This window comes from Phyllobates terribilis, unplaced genomic scaffold, assembly GCF_046119375.1.
Source record: "Phyllobates terribilis strain yellow unplaced genomic scaffold, ASM4611937v1 Scaffold_1__5_contigs__length_1240528914, whole genome shotgun sequence".
Classification (NCBI taxonomy): domain Eukaryota; kingdom Metazoa; phylum Chordata; class Amphibia; order Anura; family Dendrobatidae; genus Phyllobates; species Phyllobates terribilis.
Window position 1 is genome coordinate 1,067,383,477 of NW_027362761.1, and position 23,911 is coordinate 1,067,407,387.

General features: G+C 46.6%; 1 protein-coding gene across 6 annotated transcripts in view; it reads left to right on the forward strand.

Annotated features, from left to right (window-relative positions):
- Positions 1-23,911, forward strand: part of LOC141159456 (uncharacterized) — a 511,885-nt gene that overhangs the window by 293,390 nt on the left and 194,584 nt on the right. For all 6 annotated transcript variants that reach the window (XM_073645460.1, XM_073645463.1, XM_073645461.1 and 3 more), the window contains one exon: positions 9,796-9,860. In XM_073645460.1, the coding sequence (XP_073501561.1) occupies positions 9,796-9,860 (65 nt within the window). The remainder of the gene's footprint in view (positions 1-9,795; positions 9,861-23,911) is intronic.

The window sequence follows — 23,911 nt, forward strand, 5'->3', positions numbered from 1 at the left end:
TCTTGATGATAGGTTATAGCAGGGCGCCGGTGGGTTACAGCGCTACCCGGTGCCGGTTCTCGGAGCACCCGGATGGCCCTGTCCTTGAACTTTGCAAAGTCTAAACCAGGGTTCTGCAAGGCCATTGCACGTAACTGGGTTCGGTGGGCGTTGGACAGCAGACCCTCAATGAATTGCTCAGTTAACAGTTCATCTGCATTCCGCACACTGTCAGGGTCTGCCTGTTTAATGGCTCCCAGGGCCTCTTGCAAATTCAAAGCATAGTCTCTTATACTGTCTTGGGCCCGCTGCTTGCACCCATAGAATTTCATTTTGATCTCTGCTGAGGTGCGGGTATCAAAGGTGTCCCTCAGATGGGCTAAGATCTCCTTCACAGTCTCCATGTCCCTGACTGACCAGGACTTTACTTCACGTTGAGCTGCCTCGGTTAGCTGGCCTACCAATATGCTCACTTTTTGTCCCTCTGTCAGGGGGTACACCTTAAACAGGCTGTACAGTCTCTCTTTAAAGTCGCTTAGGGTATGCGACTCCCCTGAGTACTGGGGCAGCCAGGCCGCTCCGGGGATATAGGGCATTGTAAACGGCATTACTGCGGCAGCGGCCGCACTGGTGGTAGAGGGTCCCTCCGTATCCATCATCTTCCTCCCCTCTAGTTAAGTGTGGCCTACCTTCTGTTGCTTCTTCTCCGTAGGCCGCGGCTCCGCAGACGATCGTCAGGGTGGAGGACCTTGCGTCGCGCTCTGGTGACGTCAGCGTCGCTCTCTCTCCCTTCCAGGACCTTGCGCAGCGTCGATGCGTGAGGCGGAGCTTCGCGTCACGCGCGCTTTCGGCGTCCACCCCCCTCTTCTTCCCGCGCGGCGTCCCGAAGATGGCGTCCGATGGCGGGAAAACGACTGCGGATGGCGGGAAACTTTTGAAGATGGCGGGAAACGGCTCCGGATGGCGGGGACCTTCACCACGGCAGGTATGACAGTCTTTTGAAGGCGCGCAGTAACCGGTGGTTGCGGGCGCGAAATCCTGCCGACTACGCCAAAGCTGACTCGCCCCCTGGGCCTAGTGTGGACGTGTGTGGGATACCCGGAGCCGGGTCTCTGGGGGTTGTAGAATCCGTGGCTGTGACCCGGTCCCGTGGCTCAGGGTGGTCAGGCCGATGGCGGTATTTTGTGGGGGTTTTAGGTTAATTGTCCGACTACGCCACCCGTGGATTGCGGTCAGTGCGGACCGCCGCTGCAAGGCAGACCGCTGGGGCTGATGGTGTGTGCATCTGAGGTAGTGTGACTCCCCACGGGAAGAGTGGAGCCCCAGGGCAGTGTAGTTGATGGAGAGGGTGATAGTGCACGGGAGTCCCAGCACTAGTAGTGCTGGTGCAGCGATGAAGCAGGAACGACTCAAAGTCTTTGCAGTGCAGTTCAGGGTCTTTACTGGTGATATTAAGGCAGACCCTCCCGGGAGTACTGGCTAACATAAGGGGCCTGGTCAGTCTGCGAGCAAACAGGAGTTCCCCTGGCCAGGTGGAGTTGTAGGCCTCCCCGTCTATCTGCACTCTTTCTGGCTACCTTGCTGTAAGCGGGTAGAAGTAGCCCACGCCCCTGAGTATACCGTGTGGTGCTCACCCGTATGGCTGGTGACTTGGGGCCTTCTGTTAGCCTCCGCTCCTGGATGGCGGTGCTGGTCCCTTCCTTGTGACTGAGCCTCCGGGCTTCTATGACCAGAGGACCTGGAATCCCCTGCCGGCTGGTTTCTGCTGCTGGGTGGATATAAGTCCCCACAGCCTCGGACTCCAGTGTCCGGTACTTGGTTTCTTCTTCCTGGGTGAGCTCTGCTCAGCTCCAGCCCCTGGTCTTCAGCTACTGCTCCTACAGAGCTCCTGCTGTAACTCTCCCTGTGTCTGGAACTGTCTCCAGACTCTGACTGACTCACTAATCCCGCCCCAGACCCAGTTTATAAGGGCAGATTCCCCCCCCTTCCCAGGTCTGGGCTGGATGTGTTGCATGCTTAGGGCTCCTGACCAGAGAAACCTCCCACCTGCTCTCAGATGTAATATTTCTATTACTGTGGCAACCAGACCCCTGGGGTGCCACATATATCCCTAACAGGGCTCCCTCTGGTGGTATAAGGTGGAAGGGTGGAGGTGTCTGCATGTAATGAGGGCCTCTTGTGGAGAAGTCCATCCATGCACCCTTTTGGGTCCTGTGGTACCTGTGAGCAGCAGGGTGTCACACTATCTACTATCTATACTTCCCTCATTGCTTTGCTAGTGATGCAATGTGCATCACTAACAAGCTTTTTTTCATTAAAATTGGTATCCATTAATATGCTTGGATACAGTACTCTGTGAACAGCCAGTTTTATTAGCAATGACCTTTTGTGGTTTACCCTCCTTGTGGAGTGTGTCAATGACTGCCTTCTGGACATCTGTCAAGTCAGCAATCTTTCCCATGATTGTGGAGCCTATTGAAACAGACTAAGGGACCCTTTTAAACGCATCGGATGCCTTTGCGCGTGTTTTTTGTTAATTATTCTAACTTATTGAGATAATGACTTGTATGTTTTCATTGGCTGTAAGCCACAATCATCAACATTAACAGAAATAAACACTTGAAATAGATCACTCTGTTTGTAATGACTCTATATAATTTATGAGTTTCACTTTTTGTATTGAAGAACTGAAATAAATTAACTTTTTGATGATATTCTAATTTAGTGAGAAGCACTTGTATGTCCTTATCACTGAGGATCACTGGAAGTCTTAGCAGTCTGACTCTCACCACTTAAAAATTTGAAGTTATACCTGTTACGCTCACGCCCGGACTGACTGGCGTGAGCGTGATTAGTGATCCCACTGTACCATGAACCGAGGAGTGCCTGGAGGGGCGTAGCTAAGTATCAACCCGATACGACCAAGGTCGCACGGCGGCTCAGTCGACTCCGTGAACCAGGGAGGAACCGAGCAGAGGGACCAGGTGCTACTCCAGGTCAGACCCCGGTCACAGCTGTTGACCCACACCGGGGAATGCAGGAACAGGCAGATTAAACTGGCATATTGACTGGTGAGTACTGGCAGGCACGGCTGGTATGCTGACAGGTGGATATTGACAGGCACGGCTGGTATGCAGACAGGTGGGCACAGGCAGGCACGGCTGACATGCAGACAGGCGGGTACTGGCAAGTAGGAACGTAGGCAGGATAGGGACCAGTACAGACTGGGATACAGGAAAAGAGCCCCAGGTGCGGTAGACAAGCAGAGCGGAGCAAAGCCTGCAGATGAAAGGAAAAGTCTCTCTCCACTTGTTAATATCAGGTAGCACCCCGGGGGATTCAGGAGACAACTGGAAGTCCTCCGCCTGGTTGGAGGGGTGCAGAGACTCGGGGGTAACCACCGCCTTGACGTACACTTTACCAAGCTTACTGGATGAAGTCGGCGGAGTACCAGGTACAGGGTGCAGAAAAGTCTCTCTCCATTTGTTATCAGATAGCACCCTGGAGGATTCAGGAGGCAACTGGAGCTCCTCCGCCTGGTTGGAGGGGTGCAGAGACTTGGAGGTAGCCACCGCCTTGATGGACCTATTGCCAGATTTGTTAGAGATGGAGGATCCTTGCTTAGGGACCAACTTCAGTCTGGTTTCTGAGATGACACATCTGCGAGGCGGGGCGGTGCCTAAAGCCAGATCATTGATACAATCGTCGAGACTGTGTGGGGACAATGTCTCCGCTTCCCTTCCTTCGGAGACTTCAGCGCACAACGAGTCAGCGACTAGCAGGATAGGGACCAGTACAGACTGGGATACAGGAACAGAGCCGCAGGTGCGGTAGACAAGCAGAGCGGAGCAAAACCCGCAGATGCGGTGAACAAGCAAAGCAGAGCAAAACCCGCAGATGCAGTGAGCAAGCAAAGCAGAGCAAAACCACAGATGCGGTGAACAAGCAAAGCAGAGCAAAACCCGCAGATGCGGTGAACAAGCAAAGCAGAGCAAAACCACAGATGCGGTGAACAAGCAAAGCAGAGCAAAACCCGCAGATGCGGTGAACAAGCAAAGCAGAGAAAAACCGCAGATGCGATGAAAAAGCAAAGCAGAGCAAAACCGCAGATGCAGTAAACTAGCAAAGCAGAGCAAAACCCGCAGATGCGGTGAACAAGCAAAGCAGAGCAAAACCGCAGATGCGGTAAACTAGCAAAGCAGAGCAAAACCCGCAGATGCGGTGAATAAGCAAAGCAGAGCAAAACCGCAGATGCAGTGAACTAGCAAAGCAGAGCAAAACCGCAGATGCGGTGAACAAGCAAAGTAGAGCAAAATCCGCAGATGTGGTAAACTAGCAAAGCAGAGCAAAACCCGCAGATGCGGTGAATAAGCAAAGCAGAGCAAAACTGCAGATGCGGTAAACAAGCAAAGCAGAGCAAAACCTGCAGATGTGGTGAACAAGGAAAGCAGAGCAAAACCGCAGATGCGGTGAACTAGCAAAGCAGAGCAAAACCCGCAGATGTAGTGAAAAAGCAAAGCAGAGCAAAACCGCAGATGCAGCAAACTAGCAAAGCAGAGCAAAACCCGCAGATGCGGTGAACAAGCAAAGCAGAGCAAAACCCGCAGATGCGGTGAACAAGCAAAGCAGAGCAAAACCACAGATGCGGTGAACAAGCAAAGAAGAGCAAAACCCGCAGATGCGGTGAACAAGCAAAGCAGAGAAAAACCGCAGATGCGATGAAAAAGCAAAGCAGAGCAAAACCGCAGATGCGGTAAACTAGCAAAGCAGAGCAAAACCCGCAGATGCGGTGAATAAGCAAAGCAGAGCAAAACCGCAGATGCAGTGAACTAGCAAAGCAGAGCAAAACCGCAGATGCGGTGAACAAGCAAAGCAGAGCAAAATCCGCAGATGTGGTAAACTAGCAAAGCAGAGCAAAACCCGCAGATGCGGTGAATAAGCAAAGCAGAGCAAAACCGCAGATGCGGTAAACAAGCAAAGCAGAGCAAAACCCGCAGATGTGGTGAACAAGCAAAGCAGAGCAAAACCGCAGATGCGGTGAACTAGCAAAGCAGAGCAAAACCCGCAGATGTGGTGAAAAAGCAAAGCAGAGCAAAACCGCAGATGCAGTAAACTAGCAAAGCAGAGCAAAACCCACAGATGCGGTGAACAAGCAAAGCAGAGCAAAACCGCAGATGCAGTGAACAAGCAAAGCAGAGCAAAACCTGCAGATGCGGTGAACAAGCAAAGCAGAGCAAAACCGCAGATGCGGTGAACAAGCAAAGCAGAGCAAAACCCGCAGATGCGGTGAACAAGCAAAGCAGAGCAAAACCACAGGTGCAGTGAGCAAGCAGAGCAAAGCAAAACCCGTAGATGCGGTAAACAGGACAGGGTTCTGTTCACATGGAACAGACTGGAAAACACAAGAAGATAGCTGGAACACAGGAGTTAGATACATAGGGAGGGAAACAAAACGAGCAGAACCAGATACACACAGGGTACTTACAATGAAGTAGCGAGTGGACACAAAACACACAAACAGAAGTACAGAGACAGCGAGTTGGAGTTAGGTGCAGGTTCAGATACTGCAGGAAAGAGGGAAGATACTGACATAGAGACAAACAAAAAACCAAGCAATGTGAACTGAGGTCTAAGATGGTACACATGCAAGAAATAGGAGCATGTTCACACTAGCAAAAAGAAGCAAAACTTACAAAAGACAAAAAATATATCTCATACCCTACCATCATTATATATAAATGTAAAGCAAAGTTGCATATTAAATATAGGGTACTTAGTGAACTATTTTTGACCAAAAAAAGTATACAAGCCGTCCCACCCGCGACAATTTAGGGTCCCAATTTAGGGTCACCTTGTCGCTGGTGCAACTTTGCTTTACATTTATATATAATGATGGTAGGGTATGAGATATATTTTTTGTCTTTTGCAGGTTTTGCTTCTTTTTGCTAGTGTGAACATGCTCCTATTTCTTGCATGTGTACCATCTTAGACCTCAGTTCACATTGCTTGCCGTCCCAATTTAGGGTCACCTTGTCGCTGGTGGGACGGCTTGTATACTTTTTTTGGTCAAAAATAGTTCACTAAGTACCCTATATTTAATATGCAACTTTGCTTTACATTTATATATAATGATGGTAGGGTATGAGATATATTTTTTGTCTTTTGTAGGTTTTGCTTCTTTTTGCTAGTGTGAACATGCTCCTATTTCTTGCATGTGTACCATCTTAGACCTCAGTTCACATTGCTTGCCGTCCCAATTTAGGGTCACCTTGTCGCTGGTGGGACGGCTTGTATACTTTTTTTGGTCAAAAATAGTTCACTAAGTACCCTATATTTAATATGCAACTTTGCTTTACATTTATATATAATGATGGTAGGGTATGAGATATATTTTTTGTCTTTTATAGAGACAAACAAGTAACGGACTAGGACACTGTTCAGACAGGATCTGAACCAGGAACAAAATACAGGAACGAGCCTGGGAACTCAGCCCCCAGGGTGGCAGAAACTGACTAGAAGTCACAGGTACAGGTAGAGGCCCTGGGTACTCAGCCCTCAGGGTGGCGGACAGACTAAGGTCAGTACAGGACCTGGCAATGCACAGTTGCACAGAACAGACTTTAAGAAAGTGTTGCTCAGGCACCTCCTATTGGGTGGAGGGGGTTTATGTATTCAGTGACTCACAGCAATAGGCTGGGGACGTATTAGGACTGCGCACACTGTAGCTTTAAGAATCAGAAAGCAACCGCGCTGACGCCCTAAGCCAGCAGACAAGAGACATACAAACAGTAGGTACTGGAGCAAAAGTGTGCAGCCTGGCCTCAAAGGTAAGATTGCGGTCTTGCATGGTGGGAGATGGTAAGTCATGCAAGCACGCCGCCAGGGATGTTACAATACCCTAGCCATATGGCATCACTTCTAATATTAGGAAGCCCATTAGTCCTTACTGGGCTGCCATATCACACACCAGGTGCGGGTGTATGGAGTGAGCTTACAAACTGAGCCAGCACCATACCCAGCAGATACCGGTTGTTATAAAGCCGGCATTTGCTGGTACCAGCAGCGGCTGGAGTTAACTCACTCTGATCACTGCTGTTCAATCCTTTATTTAAGGCCATGGCCCCACTATCAGTATTTGATCAGTATTTTTTCTCAGGAGTGGGAGCCAAAACCAGGTGAGAAGCAATCAGAAAAAAGGTATAATATATATATATATATATATATATATACACACTATATATATATATATATATATATACACACTATATATATATATATATATATATATATTTTTTTTTTTTTACAGATTTTGCTATTGTTTTCCTCTACTTCAGGCGTTTATCTGTAACTTTATTTTTTTCTCTGGAGTCAACAACATACCGTCAAGTAGTTGATAACTACCTTCCTGTTCTACCCTGTGGCGATCTGTTCCGGCTTAGAGTGGTCACGGACCACCCTTACTGGCAATTTTCCAGCTTCCGGTAACATTACATAGGTAGAGCCGCTTCTTCTCTTCCCGTCTGCTCTACTAATGGAGCGTCACTGATGATGTCATGCTGATTGACAGCCGGCTCCCTGCTGCCAAACTATTGGGAGCTACTGTAGCTGTCAATCAATATGATGTCAGCAGTGACGCCCCATCAACAGAGCAGACGGGAAGAGAAAGAGCTGATGTGTCCACGTGAGGTCAAAGGAAGCAGAATTGCCACCTGAACCTGAACAGATCGTCAAAGTGCAGAACGTACAGATTCTTAGCACTATAGAAAAACACAAAGTCCTGGATAACCCCTCTAAATTAAAATCTGTAAATAAGTTTGGTATCACTTTAATAATACTGATCTGGAGAATGATGATGTCAGGTCATTTTTACTGCACAACGAACACTGTAAAAACAAACCCCCCAAAACATTTTTCATCATTTTAGTGCACTTGGAATTTTTCTTCTGTTTTCCAATACATTGTGTAGTAAAATGAATGATGACAATCAAAACGAAAGCATGTCCTGCAAAAAACAAGCCTTTATATGACTTTGTTGATGGAAAAAAGGGGGAGAAAAAAACAAAAACGCAAAATCGAAAATTGTCCGAGGTGGCAAGGGAGAAAAATATGCTGCTTTCTGTGTGCATATCATTTGATGTGGCTGCTACAAGATAAAGTCTACTAAGAATATTCACACTTCTGGAGCTGGGAATAAGTATTTAAGTTAGGTATGTGTTACTACTGAAAGCGAGGATTCATTCATTGTTAATCAGTTCCTGCAGTTAGCAGCGCAGGAGCCTAATGAATGTTGTGGTGAGCAGTGCATTCAGGGTACCGGCAGCTGCTGCCAATTTCCCGACAACAATAATTATTTATGCATTTTCTCTTAGCATTAAAAAAGGCATTAAATGCAGCAGTCAGGGTGCTATCCTCCTAAATATAACTCACGTGGAGATAATGGTTCATTTAGAATGGCTTTGTTCTCGCCAATCTCGGTGAAGGAAGGACTTGGAGTAAGAAACGCCTAATTCATTAAGAACTGTACGTCTCTCAATTAGGTGTTTCTAATGCCATGTGCCTCCACCACAAATGTTAGTAAAATGCTCGGGCTTTGCCACCACCCCGTCCTGTCCCATCCAAGCTTTGCCCACTTTGGCGGAACTAACGCAAAAAACGGCAAAAGTTGTAAAAAGTTTTGCTCAATTTTGAGTACCAAATTTTTTTTAGGATATTTCACTGTTTTATGCCACAAAACTGGTGATAAGTAAACGCCTTCATGAACTTCTTATTTGCAGTCTTCAGAACAGAAATCTTCCAACATTCCTTATTAGTTCAATGTCTGTTCAGAACTCACTCTGAGGCCACAGCCCCACTATCAGTATTCGGTCAGTATTTTTTCTCAGGAGTGGGAGCCAAAACCAGGACTGTGTGATAAATGCAGAATTGGTGACTTGTTTCTGTTATACCTTTTCTCTGATTGTTTCTCACCTCGTTTTGGCTCCCACTCCTGAGAAAAAATACTGACTGAATACTGACCAAATACTGATAGTGAGGCCGTGGCCTTAGGCTAAGTTCACATGAGCGTGTAAAAAAGAGTTTCATCCAGAAAACTCGGACGATTTTTTTCTGACTTGTCATCCATGTGCAGTCCGTATACAATCCATTTTTTACAGCAGCAGCTATTAATCATTTACAGGACCATTAACAGTTTCCTGTGTTACAGAATTGCAATGTATCCATAAAAATCGGATGCTGTACTGTGGCTCCACATGGAATCCAATTTTTTTGCATACCCATACACTTTAATGGGTGAGTCTCATCCAACACATAGAAGAAACTAGGCATGCTGCAATTTTTTTTTCACAGTGAAAAAAATCGCTCATCTGCACTGCCCCATTAAGTAACATTGGCCGTGTGTTGTCTTTTTTTTCACGGGCAGCACTCGGACCAAAAATACGCTCGTGTGAACGTAACCTAGCAATCACTTTATATGATCAGTGAATCCCTTTAATATATAATAATTTAAAATAAAAGTACAGGCAATAGCACGTGTATACAAAATGAGCAAGCACTTTTAGTGCCAATACTGACGCTGATGGGGAGGGGGAATAAGTTTGCTCTTTGTAACAAAACTGTTAAAGTACTTTAAACAAATGACTTAATCGCATTATAAATTGGTCAATACTTATAATATTTTCCATAGAGGTTTTTGTGTTACAGGAACAGTTTGCTCTTCTCCAAAGAGCTTCATTTGCTTACCTGATAATTCATAATTGATCTCAGAACAAAATGTACAGCGCATGGAAATGACTGACTATATTCTGTGCTGACTTTCAGGCATTCAAAGAAATCCTCGCTGCGAAGGTGCAAGAGGAGTACTATGCCTTATGCGGTTTCCTAAGGTAACCTTTATTAACTTACGGCAAGAGTAGATATGGCCAGAAACATATTAGTGCTGATATGTGGAACAAAGACTAAGGCTGTGACCCCACTATCAGTATTTGGTCAGTATTCGGTCAGTATTTTTTCTCAGGAGTTGGAGTCAAAACCAGGTGAGGAACAATCAGAGAAAAGGTATAATAGAAACACGTCACCAATTCTGCATTTATCACCCACTCCTTGTTTTGGCTTCCATTCCTGGAAAAAAATACTGACTGAATACTGACCAAATACTGATAGTGGGGCCGTGGCCTTAGGGCAGGTGCAGATGAGCGTAAATTCTTTCATCCAAGAGAATTAGGCCGATCAGAGTTTGATCAGATTGTCAGCTTAGTGTGATCCGATTCTCATGGATGAGAAGAAGATGAAGAAAAAATGTCTCCATCTTTGGATTGGATGCCTCCATCTTTGAATTGGACTACACTCAGATATCAGAGTGCAGTCCAACGTTTCCCACGCACTCATTGACTTACATTGGCGAGTACAGTCTGAATATCTGATCAAACTTAGGCATGCAGTGATTTTTTCCTTAGACAGTCTCTGTCCAAGGAAAAAAATCAACAAATAAAGTAGCACTCTGCAACTCTAAGTATGCAAACATGAAATATATGAAATTTGAATTGCATTACTGCTCTAGAAAATAGAAAAAGTTGAGACCTCTTAGTGCATAAATTGGACATTTCATGTGTACCCAGTAGCCACAGTAAGGCGACTCTCGTTGCTAGGAACCTATCTAGTGTGAATCCTCTCTTAGACTGAAGTCTACATGTATATGGGAAGGTAGGATCCTGCTATAATTATTACCGCCTGAGGCTTAGGTGTGGAGTGCTCAGTCAGAAAGTCTATGTATACAAAAAATCAGACATGTGCATACCCTTATAGACTAACATTGGTCCGAGTGCGATCCGTTGTTTTGTTGGATCGCACTTGGACCAAAAATACGCTTGTCTGCACCTGCCCTTAGGGCTTATCCAGACGTCACAGATTTCACCTATGATGTCTCAGATCCTGCCCCAGCGTCACCTGTGATGTCTCCTAAGTGCTGTATATACTCCAGCTCCAGTGTCTCTTATGTTTTGTATATGCTCCAGCCCCAGTGTCTCCTATGGGATTTATATGCTGCAGCAGCCCCAGATTCTCCTATGTGATGTATATGCTCCATTCCCAGAGTCTTCTATTGGATTAATATGCTATAGCCCCAGATTCTCCTATTTGATGTATATGCTCCACCCACAGTGTCTCCTATGGATTTATATGCTCCAGCCCCAACGTCTCATATAGGATTCATATGTTCCTGCCCCAGTGTCTCCTATGAGGTGTACATGCTCCAGCCCCAGTGACTCCTATGTGATGTATATGCTCCAGCGCCAGTGTCTCCTATATGATAAAGCAGACCTCCCACTGCTTGCATTCTATATGCTATAGCCCCAGATTTTCCTATGTGATTTATATGCTTTAGCCGCAGCATCTCCTATGGATTTATATGCTCCAGCCCCAACGTCTCCTATGGGATTTATATACTCCAGCCCCAGCATCTCCAATGAGATGTACATGCTCCAGCCCCAATGACTCCTGTGGGATGTGTATGCTCCAGCCCCAATGACTCCTGTGTGATGTGTATGCTCCAGCGCCAGTGTCTCCTATGTGATAAAGCAGACCTCCCACTGCTTGCATTCTATATGCTATATCCCCAGCTTCTCCCATGTGATTTATATGCTTTAGCCGCAGCATCTCCTATGGATTTATATGCTTCAGCCCCAACGTCTCCTATGTGATTTATATGCTTTAGCCGCAGCATCTCCTATGGATTTATATGCTTCAGCCCCAATGTCTCCTATGGGATTTATATGCTCCAGCCCCAATGACTCCTGTGTGATGTGTATGCTCCAGCCCCAGTGTCTATGTGATGTATATGCTCCAGCCCCAGCGTCTCCTAGGGATTTAAATGCTCCAGCTCCAGCGTCTCCTATGAGATGTACATTCTCCAGCCACAATGACTCTTGTGTGATGTGTATGTTCCAGCCCCAGTGTCTCCTATGTGATGTATATGCTCCAGCGCCAGTGTCTCCTATGTGATAAAGCAGACCTCCACTGCTTGCAATCTATAAATGTTATGTGAGCAGTGATGAATTTCCCACTGTTAAGAGACATGTAGTGTAATATACATCTGTCTTCAGAACAACTTAGTGCTGCGATTAATTCTTTACAAAACTTATCATCACAAAGAGTTGATTGCACTCCAGACAAACACAAACCTGGAAAAGCAGTTGCAAGTAGCAACATGACCAATACCACCTTACATCACATGTCTCACCGAGGAGAAGCAGTTCCAGCTGTCAAATTAGGGGGGAGTTAATTAATTGTTTGACCAAATATACCAGGATCATTTTCAAGTTGCTAATTTCTTGTGGCCCCCGATTGATGGTATAAATCTCCATATGGCCCTTGGCAGAAAAAAGGTTCCTTGCCCCTGATCTAGAGTGACAACAGAAATTTATTTTGAGCCCAGAAATCCCTTTTGAACTGACTCAACTGTTCATTCAATTAATATTTTGAATGCTGTATCTTTGTCACTGTGTTTGCCACTTTTATATCAGTTTATGTTGCTTTCAGTATATATTCTTTGGGGACGATTAATCAAGACTGGCATAACCAACGCTTGTACTATGATAAGAGTAGCATTTCTGCCATGTAAAACTTCAGCAGTTTTTATGAATTAAATGAGTGGGCATAGCTACACCTCATCCCGGTTCCTTCCCAGCTATGCACATTTCAGCAGAGCTGATTCAAACTAGTGTGCAATTGCTAAATGTTTCAAACATTTTGCAAAATAACACATAGCACAAAATGTTTGTAACTTTTCAAAGCTTTTTCACCACTTTTGTGGCTTAAAACATTTGATGAATCGGCCCCATTGTCTTTTTTGCACCCATTCTTCTTCATAATGTGAATATTTTTTTACCTCATTAGTTGATCTCTGGTTTCTGCTTGTTTGGATGGGATAACACTTGCTTCGGAGCCTCCGTTAATTCTGTAATTTTCATTGGAAGAAATTCAAAGTGTAATGGAATCTTTGGACCCCATTATAGTCAATGGTATACACCTGGCTCCTATTTATGTCTATCATGGGACAGATTGATTTTTGTCAGTTCAGCTTTTCTGTTCCTATATTGGAATGGAACTCTGAGCATCATCTCCAGTATTAGATCAGAAAGACATGGTGGACAACAGTGTGAGCGGCCTCTTCTTACCTCAGCTCACCTGGTATCTATAGTGTTAGATCAAATTGACAGGGTGGACAGCAGTGTGAGCAGCCTCTTCTTACCTCAGCACACCTGAAATCTCCAGTGTTAGATCAAATTGACAGGGTGGACAGCAGTGTGAGCAGCCTCTTCTTACCTCAGCACACCTGAAATCTCCAGTGTTAGATCAAATTGACTGGGTGGACAGCAGTGTGAGCAGCCTCTTCTTACCTCAGCACACCTTCAATCTCCAGTGTTAGATCAGATAGACAGGGTGGACAGCAATGTGAATGTAGCACCCCGAGGGCTCGGTTGCTACAGAGGTATTGCACCTCACCCAGAGGTGTGATATCTCACTCTCAGGTAAGGATGGAGTGTGGATGAGGACCCCGACACCTGCATGCATTACACCACATTTCCGGAGGGCAGGGTGACCGATATGCCCCTGAGATGGGCACGACAGTCCCTGTCCCTGGCTGGAGTGGGGGGAGGGAACACAGAGGAAGGGGAACCCTGTAGTGCAGGAGTAGGGAGGAAGCAGTTCCTGGGTGCACTAAGAAGGAGGTATAAAAGGTGGGCACCATCTTAGTTCTCAGTTCAGTCTGAAGAGAGGTGACAGGGAGCAGGGGCTCTGCACGAGCTCTGCTCCAGAGGCGGGCCTAGCAACTGAGGCCCACGCCTGGAGGAAGGAGAAGGAAGGAAGCGGAGCGGATGAGCTCCAGGAACAAGGAACGAGGGGACCCCAGGGGTGTGAATCGGCTGGTAGCAACCACACGCCTGAATCTACCTGAGTGGAGGCGTCAGGCCAAAGGGGGAGACCGGTCCCCAAAACTAGTGGAGGCGGGGAACTACCCTCAGCTAGAAACCGGAGGCTGTGACATTTTATGTGGCGCAGCCCCTTGCCATACCCGTTAGGAAGGCACCACATAGGGTCAGGGAAACAGAGGCCAACGTTTACCCGCCAAGGCCCGAGGCAGCCGGACAGAAGCGTGGTCACTGATGGACTATGAACGGCCAGAGAAAGGACACACAAAGGGGGTCCTGTGAAGCGCTCCAAAGTTATCTGAGAGTTGGCCGAGCCCTCACCTGGTGAGCACAGTGCGACGCGGCAAGTTACAACCGGCCGGAGTAACGTGGAGTAACGAACTGTGAGTAAAGATTAGTGTTGAGCCACCCCCGTAGTGTTCGAGTTCGGTTCGGTTCGTCGAACACCCGTGTGTTCGCCGAACTGTTCGTCGAACTGTTCGTCGAACACCTTCGAACACCGTTAAAACCAATGGCAGGCAAACAAAAACACATAGAAACACATAGAAAACACCTTCAAAGGTGTCCAAAAGCTGACAAACTGCTCAGAAGACACAACTAACACATGGAAAAGTGACAAGTACATATAGTCATGCGAAAAGAAAAGAGGTGGAGGAGTAAAAGGAGGGGGAGACACAGATATAGGCATGTCATGCCCTTCTAAAATCCAAAAAGTGAGAAGCCGAGACGGCCAGTCCGCTCCTGCCCGTGCCACCTCCGTGTCGCCGGGTTTGTGCCAGAGCCGCGGTGAACCCTGACGGCCAGCCCCCCTCTCCCAATACTGGTGCCTGTCCGCTGGTGGGTCGAGAGAGCCCCCCTGTGGTGGAGGCAGCTCTAAGCTTTTTAATTTAAATTGTCCCTCTAATTTGAATGAATACACTTTAAATCCATTTACAAGGATCTATTGGAGGGCAAGTCTCATGCCAGCAGCCGCATAATTCCAGCTCCAGTAGCGTCCACTAAAGCTGCTGCAGTTAAAAAGCTTTTATAAGGATCGAGCTCGGCTGTCCACCGCAAGGCATCCTAGTGCCAGTCCCAGCCCCTATGCCTTGGGGTGCCTCCTGATGCTCTTCACTAAGTATCCCGTGGTCCCGAAGCATTTCCTTTGAAAAAATTAAGTGTCCAAACTACAGGTGGTGTAGCTTGCTTAACAGCCGGGATAATCCGCTGACTAGCAGACACTGCTACTAGGCACAAAGTATTTCCTGGGCTAGATGCAGTTAAAAATTTGTAAGTAGATACTCTCGTTGGATGCTGAGAAAGCATTCCATAGAGTCTCCTGGCACGCCATATATGATTCTCTTAAAAAGCTTGGGGTAGGGGTCTAGGGGACCCTTTTATAGCCAAAATCACGGCCCTGTATCACAATACGTCACCTAGGCTGAAGATAAATGGAACTGTAGCACCGAGGGCTCGGTTGCTACAGACGTATTGCACCTCACCCAGAGGTGTGATATCTCACTCTCAGATAAGGATGGAGTGTGGATCAGGACCCGACACCTGCATGCATTACACCACATTGCCGTGGGGCAGGGCGACCAATATGCCCCTGAGATGGGCACGACAGTCCCTGTCCCTGGCTGGAGTGGGGGGAGGGAACACTGAGGAAGGGGAACCCTGCAGTGCAGGAGCAGGGAGGAAGCAGTTCCTGGGTGCATTGAGAAGGGAGTATAAAAGGTGGGCACCATATTAGTTCAGTGCAGAGAAGTCTGAGCAGAAGTGGCAGGGAGCAGGGGCTCTGCATGAGCTCTGCTCCGGAGGCGGGCCTAGTAACAGAGGCCCAGGCCTGCAAGAGGGAGAAGGAAGGAAGAGGAGCGGAGAAGGCTCCAGGAACGAGGAATGAAGGGATCCCAGGGGTGCGGACGGGCGAGTCGCCACCGCACGCCCGAATCCACCTGCGTGGAGGGGTCAGGCCAAAGGGGGAGACCGGTCCCCGAACTAGTGGAGGCAGGAAACGACCCTCAGCTAGAAACCGGAGGCTCTGACATTTTATGTGGCGCAGCCCCTTGCTCCACCCGCTAGGAAGGCACCACATAGGGTCAGGGAAACTGGCGCCAAGTTTACCAAGAGGAGGCCCGAGGCAGCCGGACAGAAGTGTTGGTAAGAAAGGCCAGACAAAGGACACACAAAGGGGGTCCTGTGAAGCGCTCCAAAGTTATCTGGGAGTTGTCTGAGCCCCTCACCTGGTGAGCACAGTACGACGTGGGCAGCCGTTACCTGCAGACGTGGTCTGGATAATAAGAACTGTGAGTAAAGGCCCTGAACTGCATCACTGACTCCGTGTCGTTACTGCTGCTGCCCTGCACCATCACCCCCATCCTCCGCATACACTGCCCTGAGGCTATACTCCTCCCGTGGGGAGTTATGCTACGCTCTGCTGCACCCACAACACCAGCCTTAGCGGTCTGCCCTGTAGCGGCGGTTCACTCTGACCGCAATCCACGGGTGGCGTAGTCGGACATTTAAACATGAAAACCACATAAATAGTTCCGCCACTGGTTTGACCGCCCTGAGCCACGGAACCGGATCGCCGCCACGAAGACTACAACCACCAGCATCCACCAAAAAGGGTCCGGCTCCGGGTGTCCCAAGGCCCAGGGGGTGCGTCAGAACATTTTCATCACCTTTCACAATCACCAATGGGACAAGGCAGGGATGTCCTCTGTCCCCTCTCTTATACATCCTAGTGACGGAGCACCTGCTCTCATCAATTCGCCATAACCCCAATATTAGGTGGATTGAGGTGGGAGGCACCGAGTACAAGTGCTCTCTATTTGCTGATGATGTCCTAGTATATATCACTCAATCACATATATCCATCCCTGCTGTTATGGCTGAAATAGATCACTTTGTTACATGGTAAAATTTTAAAATCAATGCAGCGAAGTCTGAGGCCCTCGATGTCTCCCTCCCTAAATCCATATAGGATTCCATCCAGTCCAACTTTCCCTTTGCCTGGCCCTCACAGGGTATCAAATACTTAGGAATTCCTATTCATAGAGACCTCTCCCATCTATGTTATCTTAATTTTGGGCCCTTTATTGAACAATTCCATACAGACCACGGTTGGCAAGTTAGAACTGTAAGATTCACTACGTGAACCACTGGTGTTTTGTGGAAAAGCACATGTACACCGCGTTCCAAATTATTATGCAAAAAGTGTTTAGGAGTGATAAGGGAAGAATTTGTTTGTTTGTCAGTTAAACTCATTGATGGTGATGTGTGTCAGGGCTCTTTATATCACTGTAAGCAATTGCAGACACCTGTGCTAATTAGTTTGGCAGGTGTGTCCAATGAAAGGCAAGACTACTTAAGAAGGCTCTCTCACATTATTAAGCAGCCTACATTTTCTGCCAAAATGGGAAAGAAAAAGGATGTGTCGGCTGCTGAGAAGCAACAAATTGTGGAGTGTTTAGGTCAAGGCATGACTACAATCAACATTGTGCGATGATCAGGATGAAGTGTCTTGGCAATCAAGAAGTATGTAGCTGATTCACAGTACACACGTGTGCGTGCTGATAAGGGCAAATTGAGGACTCTTTCCTACAGGCAATTACGTCAGGTTGAAAGAGCAGCGGCAAAAAAGCCTTGTCATAGCAGCAGACAAGTTTTTGAAGCTGCTTGTGCCTCCAACGTCCCCCGAACAACAAGATGCAGGGTCCTTCAGAGGTTTGCAGCTGTGCATACGCCATCCTGTCGACCTCCTCTATCCACTTCACACAAGCAGAAACGGCTCCAGTGGGCCAAACATTACATGAAGACTGATTTCAAAACTGTTTTGTTCACGGATGAGTGCCGTGCAGCGCTCGATGGTCCAGATGAATGGAGTGGAGGATGGCTGGTTGATGGACACCCCACGCAAACACGGCTACAGCGCCAACAAGGAGGAGGTGGAGTAATGTTTTGGGCTGGAATCATGGGGAGAGAGATTGTCGGCCCCTTTAGGATCCCTGAAGGCGCTAAAGATGAACTCCATAATGTATGTGGATTTTCTCAAACAGCACTTCCTGCCATGGTTCAAGAAGAAGAACCGTGTATTTCACAGCAAGATCATTTTTCTGCATGATAATGCACCATCTCATGCTGCACATAAAACATCTGCATCTCTGGCTGATATGGGCATAAAAGGGGACAAACTTATGGTGTGACCCCCATGCTCCCCTGACCTCTACCCCATTCAGAACCTTTGGAGCATCATTAAAAGGAGTGTCTATGATGGCGGGAGGCAGTTCACATCTAAGCAACAGCTCTGGGAGGGTATTCTGTCCTCATGCAAAACAATTGAAGCAGAAACCATCCAAAACCTGACAAATTCAATGGACGAGAGAGTTCAGAAGCTCCTTTCGAACAAGGGGTCCTATGTGAAAATGTAACATCACCTAGAATAAAGTTTTGAGTTGAAAACTGTTTGATTTCAGTTTCTAACAACCTGCTAATGCTTATAATTTCAAAAATGACCATTTTTTTGGTCTTTATTAAAATGAAAAGGTTGATCGAAAAGTTTGGGGGATCTAAGAGTGTGGCAACCCAGTAGTCATGATTACTTCGAATTCTGACAACCGGACCTTTTGTGGATGCTGGGGGATGTAGTCTCCGTGGCGGCGGCCCGATCCCGTGGCTCAGGGTGGTCAAACCAGTGGCGGATCTGTTTATAGGGTTTTGTAATGTTTAAGTGTCCGACTACGCCACCCGTGGATTGCGGTCACGGAGAACCGCCGCTGCGGGGCAGACCTCTGAGGCTGATGGTGAGTGCAGCAGAGGGTAGTATAACTCCCCACGGGAGGAGTGTAGCCTCAGGGAAGTTTGTGCGGATGTTAGGGGTGATGGTGCGCGGGAATAATGACTCAGAGTCTCTGTAATGCAGTCCAGGATCTTTACTCACAGTTCGTTACTCCACGTTACTCCGGCCGGTTGTAACTTCCCGCGTCGCACTGTGCTCACCAGGTGAGGGCTCGGCCGACTCTCATATAACTCTGGAGCGCTTCACAGGACCCCCTTTGTGTGTCCTTTCTCTGGCCGTTCATACCCCACCAGTGACCACGCTTCTGTCCGGCTGCCTCGGGCCTTGGCGGGTAAACGTTGGCCTCCGTTTCCCTGACCCTATGTGGTGCCTTCCTAACGGGTATGGCAAGGGGCTGCGCCACATAAAATGTCACAGTCTCCGGTTTCTAGCTGAGGGTAGTTCCCCGCCTCCACTAGTTTCGGGGACCGGTCTCCCCCTTTGGCCTGACCCCTCCACTCAGGTAGATTCGGGCGTGTGGTTGCTACCAGCCGGTCCACACCCCTGGGGTCCCCTCGTTCCTTGTTTCTGGAGCTCCTCTGCTCCGCTTCCTTACTTCTCCTTCCTCCAGGCGTGGGCCTCAGTTGCTAAGCCCGCCTCTGGAGCAGAGCTCGTGCAGAGCCCCTGCTCCCTGTCACCTCTCTTCAGACTGAACTGAGAACTAAGATGGTGCCCACCTTTTATACCTCCTTCTTAGTGCACCCAGGAACTGCTTCCTCCCTACTCCTGCACTACAGGGTTCCCCTTCCTCGGTGTTCCCTCCCCCCCACTCCAGCCAGGGACAGGGACTGTCGTGCCCATCTCAGGGGCATATCGGTCGCCCTGCCCCCCCGGAAATGTGGTGTAATGCATGCAGGTGTCGGGGTCCTCATCCACACTCCATCCTTACCTGAGAGTGAGATATCACACCTCTGGGTGAGGTGCAATACCTCTGTAGCAACCGAGTCCTCGGGGTGCTACATGAACAGTCTCTTCTTACCTCAGCACACCTGAAATCTCCAGTATTAGATCAGATAGACAGGGTGGACAGCAGTGTGAACAGTCTCTTCTTACCTCAGCACACCTGAAATCTCCAGTATTAGATCAGATAGACAGGGTGGACAGCAGTGCGAACAGTGTCTTCTTACCTCAGCCCCCTTGTTATCCCAAGTATTTGATCAGATAGACAGGGTGGACAGCAGTGTGAGCAGCCTCTTCTTTACTCAGCAACCCTGGTATCTGTAGTGTTAGATCAGATAGACATTGTGGGCAGCATTGTAAGCAGCCTTTTCCTATCTCAGCATCCCTGATATCTCCAGTATTAGATAAAATAGACATAGTGAACAGCAGTGTGAGCAGCCTCTCCTTAACTCAGCACTCCTGGGATTTCTAGTATTATATCAGAACATCTACTGGAACACAACTTCTTACACATGAAGGGAGGAGCAGATCTTTCTACTGCACATGCTCATGGGCCCCTTGTCCTAACATTCTCGTGTATCAGGATGGCAGCCATTTTAATTGTATAATGATTAGCTACTTAGAAGAAGCAATTGTGATTTACTGATTAAAGGTATTTAGGAATTTGTAATTGCATAATTTCCTTTAGTTATTTACTCCTTTCTATTCCCAGCGAACTCCTTTAATATCTTTTGGGCATTCTCCTTGTTTTCTGACAGTAGAACGTGAGAATGCATTCTAAGTAGTAATACTGGCTTTTATTACTATCGCCAAAGCAATTTAAAGAGACACTAGCAGCACTTCAATAAACTTTGCATAAACCAATTGTACAAGTGATTCTAAGAAAATGTGTCGTATTGTATATTCAATAAAGAAATATGCCCTTTTTCCACTTGTTCTGCCTCTATGCCTCCTGACCTGATCACTCACTTTTAAAAACTGAGAAGGGAGACAAACTTCCAGATAACTGAGGGATCAGGTCACATGCTACATATAGTGAACTAGGGTCTATGGAGTGGAGGGCAGTTACACAGAGGCAAAGTTATGGCTTTTTAGTAAGTATTTATCTCACCTCCATTGCTAGATTTACAGCTCACTACTAGAGATGAGCAAAATAGATTCACACCCTTCTTTGGCACCCACTGAGGTACTCCATGACAGCAGAGCACTGCAAACTTCCTCGGACGGCACTCAAGAACTGTAATCCTGGGCGCTACTTGTGATTACTAATGCCATAATGCCTACTGACTAGGTGTCACGTGACGTCCGTTTGGACATTCTCTTAGTCTTTTCCTTTTTAGGAAAGGACAAACAAAATTACTCTCCAGAGGTGGTCCAAAGCTTAACTGATGCAAACAGAAGCAGAGGGACCCCATTGATTACGACGGGTTCTGATATGTGCCGGCTTTTAAAACAGAAGAACAAGTTCTGTATGATTCACTTTTTTGTCCATTCCAAAAACAGGCACATAACGGAAACCAGATGGATCCCATAATAATCAACGGGATCCCTCTGCTTCTATTTGCATAAGGATCAATTCTTGACAATTTTCTATTCGTTTGTTCCTAAAAACGGACCAGACAAACAAAAAGTCAAAACAGAAGTGTGAACCCAGTTAATGGATTATTCCTCATAAAATCAAGTGATCACACATCTCATTAAATCTGGAACACTGAGAAGGGGGCTTTCCATTTCCATCTGGATTGGAGAGAAGGTGCGAATGTGAGGCCTCTGCTCCATTCATTGTCTAAGGAACTACAGAGTTCGACTAATTCCGACAGCCACATAGGAGAATAAATGGAAAGGAGGCCTCGCATGCACGCCTCCGCTCCATTCAGGGTTCCAAGTCCTATATCTCAGGGTCGCTGGGAGTCCCTGTGGTTAAATGCCAATGTCAGTAATTTATCCCCTATGCTCAGGATTTAAGGAGGAGAGGGGAATAACCTTTCAGCAATGCAGTAGAATAATGTTCTTACCAAAAAGAAACACTAGAGGGCACTAGAGGGTTGTCAATTTGAAGATGATTAATGAATACTGGCAAAATCATGTAAATTACTATGAAATGTTATCTAGAAATGCAAAACAGATATAATACATTGCTAAAGTCCGACATAACACTTACTGGACGGGGTCAGGCTGTAAGGGCATGTTCTATAGGGGGAACAAAAACATCAAGTTGTCAGCTTATTTATGCATATTCCTCATCAGAATTATCTTATTGGTAATACCAATTATTTTATTGGTAATTTATTAAACTAGGCAATTAGGCATATCAGAGAGCTGTCAGGTTGCTTTAACATTAAACAAAAGAGACAAAATATGGTGCAGTAATTAAACCGTACCATGATGTATAATACAAAGTTATATTGTGGTAACGAGTTAGCCAGAAAATTCAATGTAAATATTTTTATAACAAAAATGACAAGAGTATTTGGAGTGATACCTTTATTGGCTAACCAGAAAAAAAAATATATTTTTTTTCTGGTTAGCCAATAAAGGTATCACTCCGAAAATACTTTTCTCATTTTTGAGCATAAAAGTATTTACAGCACAATTCTACCATGAATTACCTTCTGCATTATCGTTAGATGAGCACTAGGTGGCAGTGTAATATTCCCCAATAAAGTGAAAAAGTTTAGCAGAGTGAAAAAGCCGTCCGCGATCTCAGATATTACGATATCAATAGTAAATAACTTATCAGGGAGATGACAGCATTAATATGCTTTACTCATTATTCCACATAAAATCTATACATGCAATACAGTGCTTTCCCCAATGGGTGTTATTTTATGCTTGAGAGAATTATTCAAGTCAAATCTGATTTTAAGCCTATTTTGCTAACAAGTCGCTCGGCTCTTCCATCAGAGCTCTGCAATATGCATTTTAATAATATTTTCTCCATACTAAATTACCCACAGTGTACACAATGAGCTTTTATAATTTAATGGTAAGTTTTATTTGTACACATGTTGTCAGGGAATATTTATAGAGTTTCTGGGAAATTGGTAAGATTGACTTGCTGTAAAAATTAAAGTGAGACTCAAGGTATCGGAAGTTTTTTTTTAACCGTTTAATTCCAAATTGTGGTGCAGACAGATTAGAATGATGTTATCTGCTTCTTTCTGCTGGATATTTCAAGAATCGGCAAATGAAATGTCTTTAGTGTTCTTATGTTACACATTTCTCTATCTAATGGCTCATGCAGACGTCCGAGCAACACGGTGGTTCGAGCACGGACCACAATGCACAGACTGGCCGCGGGACTCCCGACTTGACTGTGATACCTTCATATAATTCTATGAGGCTGTCACACTTAGGTCAGGAGCCCTGCAGCCAATCAGTTCATAACGGTCCATTCTCGAACCGTGTTGCACGGACTGTCTGCATGAGCCCTTCAAGATATTAAAGGGATTGTCCACTATTCAGATAACCCCTTCTCAATTTCTATATTCCCCCATGTCAAATAATAACATGCTTTACACAACTCGAGTGCCGGCGCTGTTCCAGTGCTGTCGAGACATTATATCATGTGCCAATCAGCGGCCGCTATTAATCTGCTTCACTCTCACTGCCTTCGGACGACACTGACATCCGGAAGAAGTGAGAGCTGCTGCTCTCTGACGCCCCCCGAATGTCAGTTACATCCAAAGGAAGTGAGAATGAAGCGGACCAATAGCAGCTGCTGATTGGCTGCAGCCAGGGCTCACGTGATATGACAACTAGTGTTGATCGAGTGTGTATTGTTAACCCTTTCGGCGTGCACAGCATCTATGTTAGTGTCTCCCCGGCTGCACATGTCACAGCTGTTAGACAGCTGTGACACATGCAGGGATTGCCTAACAAACAGGCAATCCTTGCATGTGTCACAGCTGTCTAACAGCTGTGACACATGCAGCCGTGGCAACACTAACATAGATGCCGAGCACGCCACAAATACTCGGGGAGCACCCAAGCGTGTTCGCCAAAAGGGTTAACAATACACGCTCGATCAACACTAATAACATCGTCACACAAGTCCTGGTGATGTTGCTGGAGTGTCGTCTGCACCAGAGATGAGTACAGGCTGTTTTATTTTATGTGGGGGAATATTTTAATTGAGAAGGGATTATCCGACTATTCGACAACCCCTTTTAGATTATGAAATATGTTTGGGATTGTATTGAGATTGTCTTTAGTGTAATGTAAATGTGCTGCAGAAATAAACTGCAATAACACCAACAACAACATCTTGCATTTTATTCTAATGTAA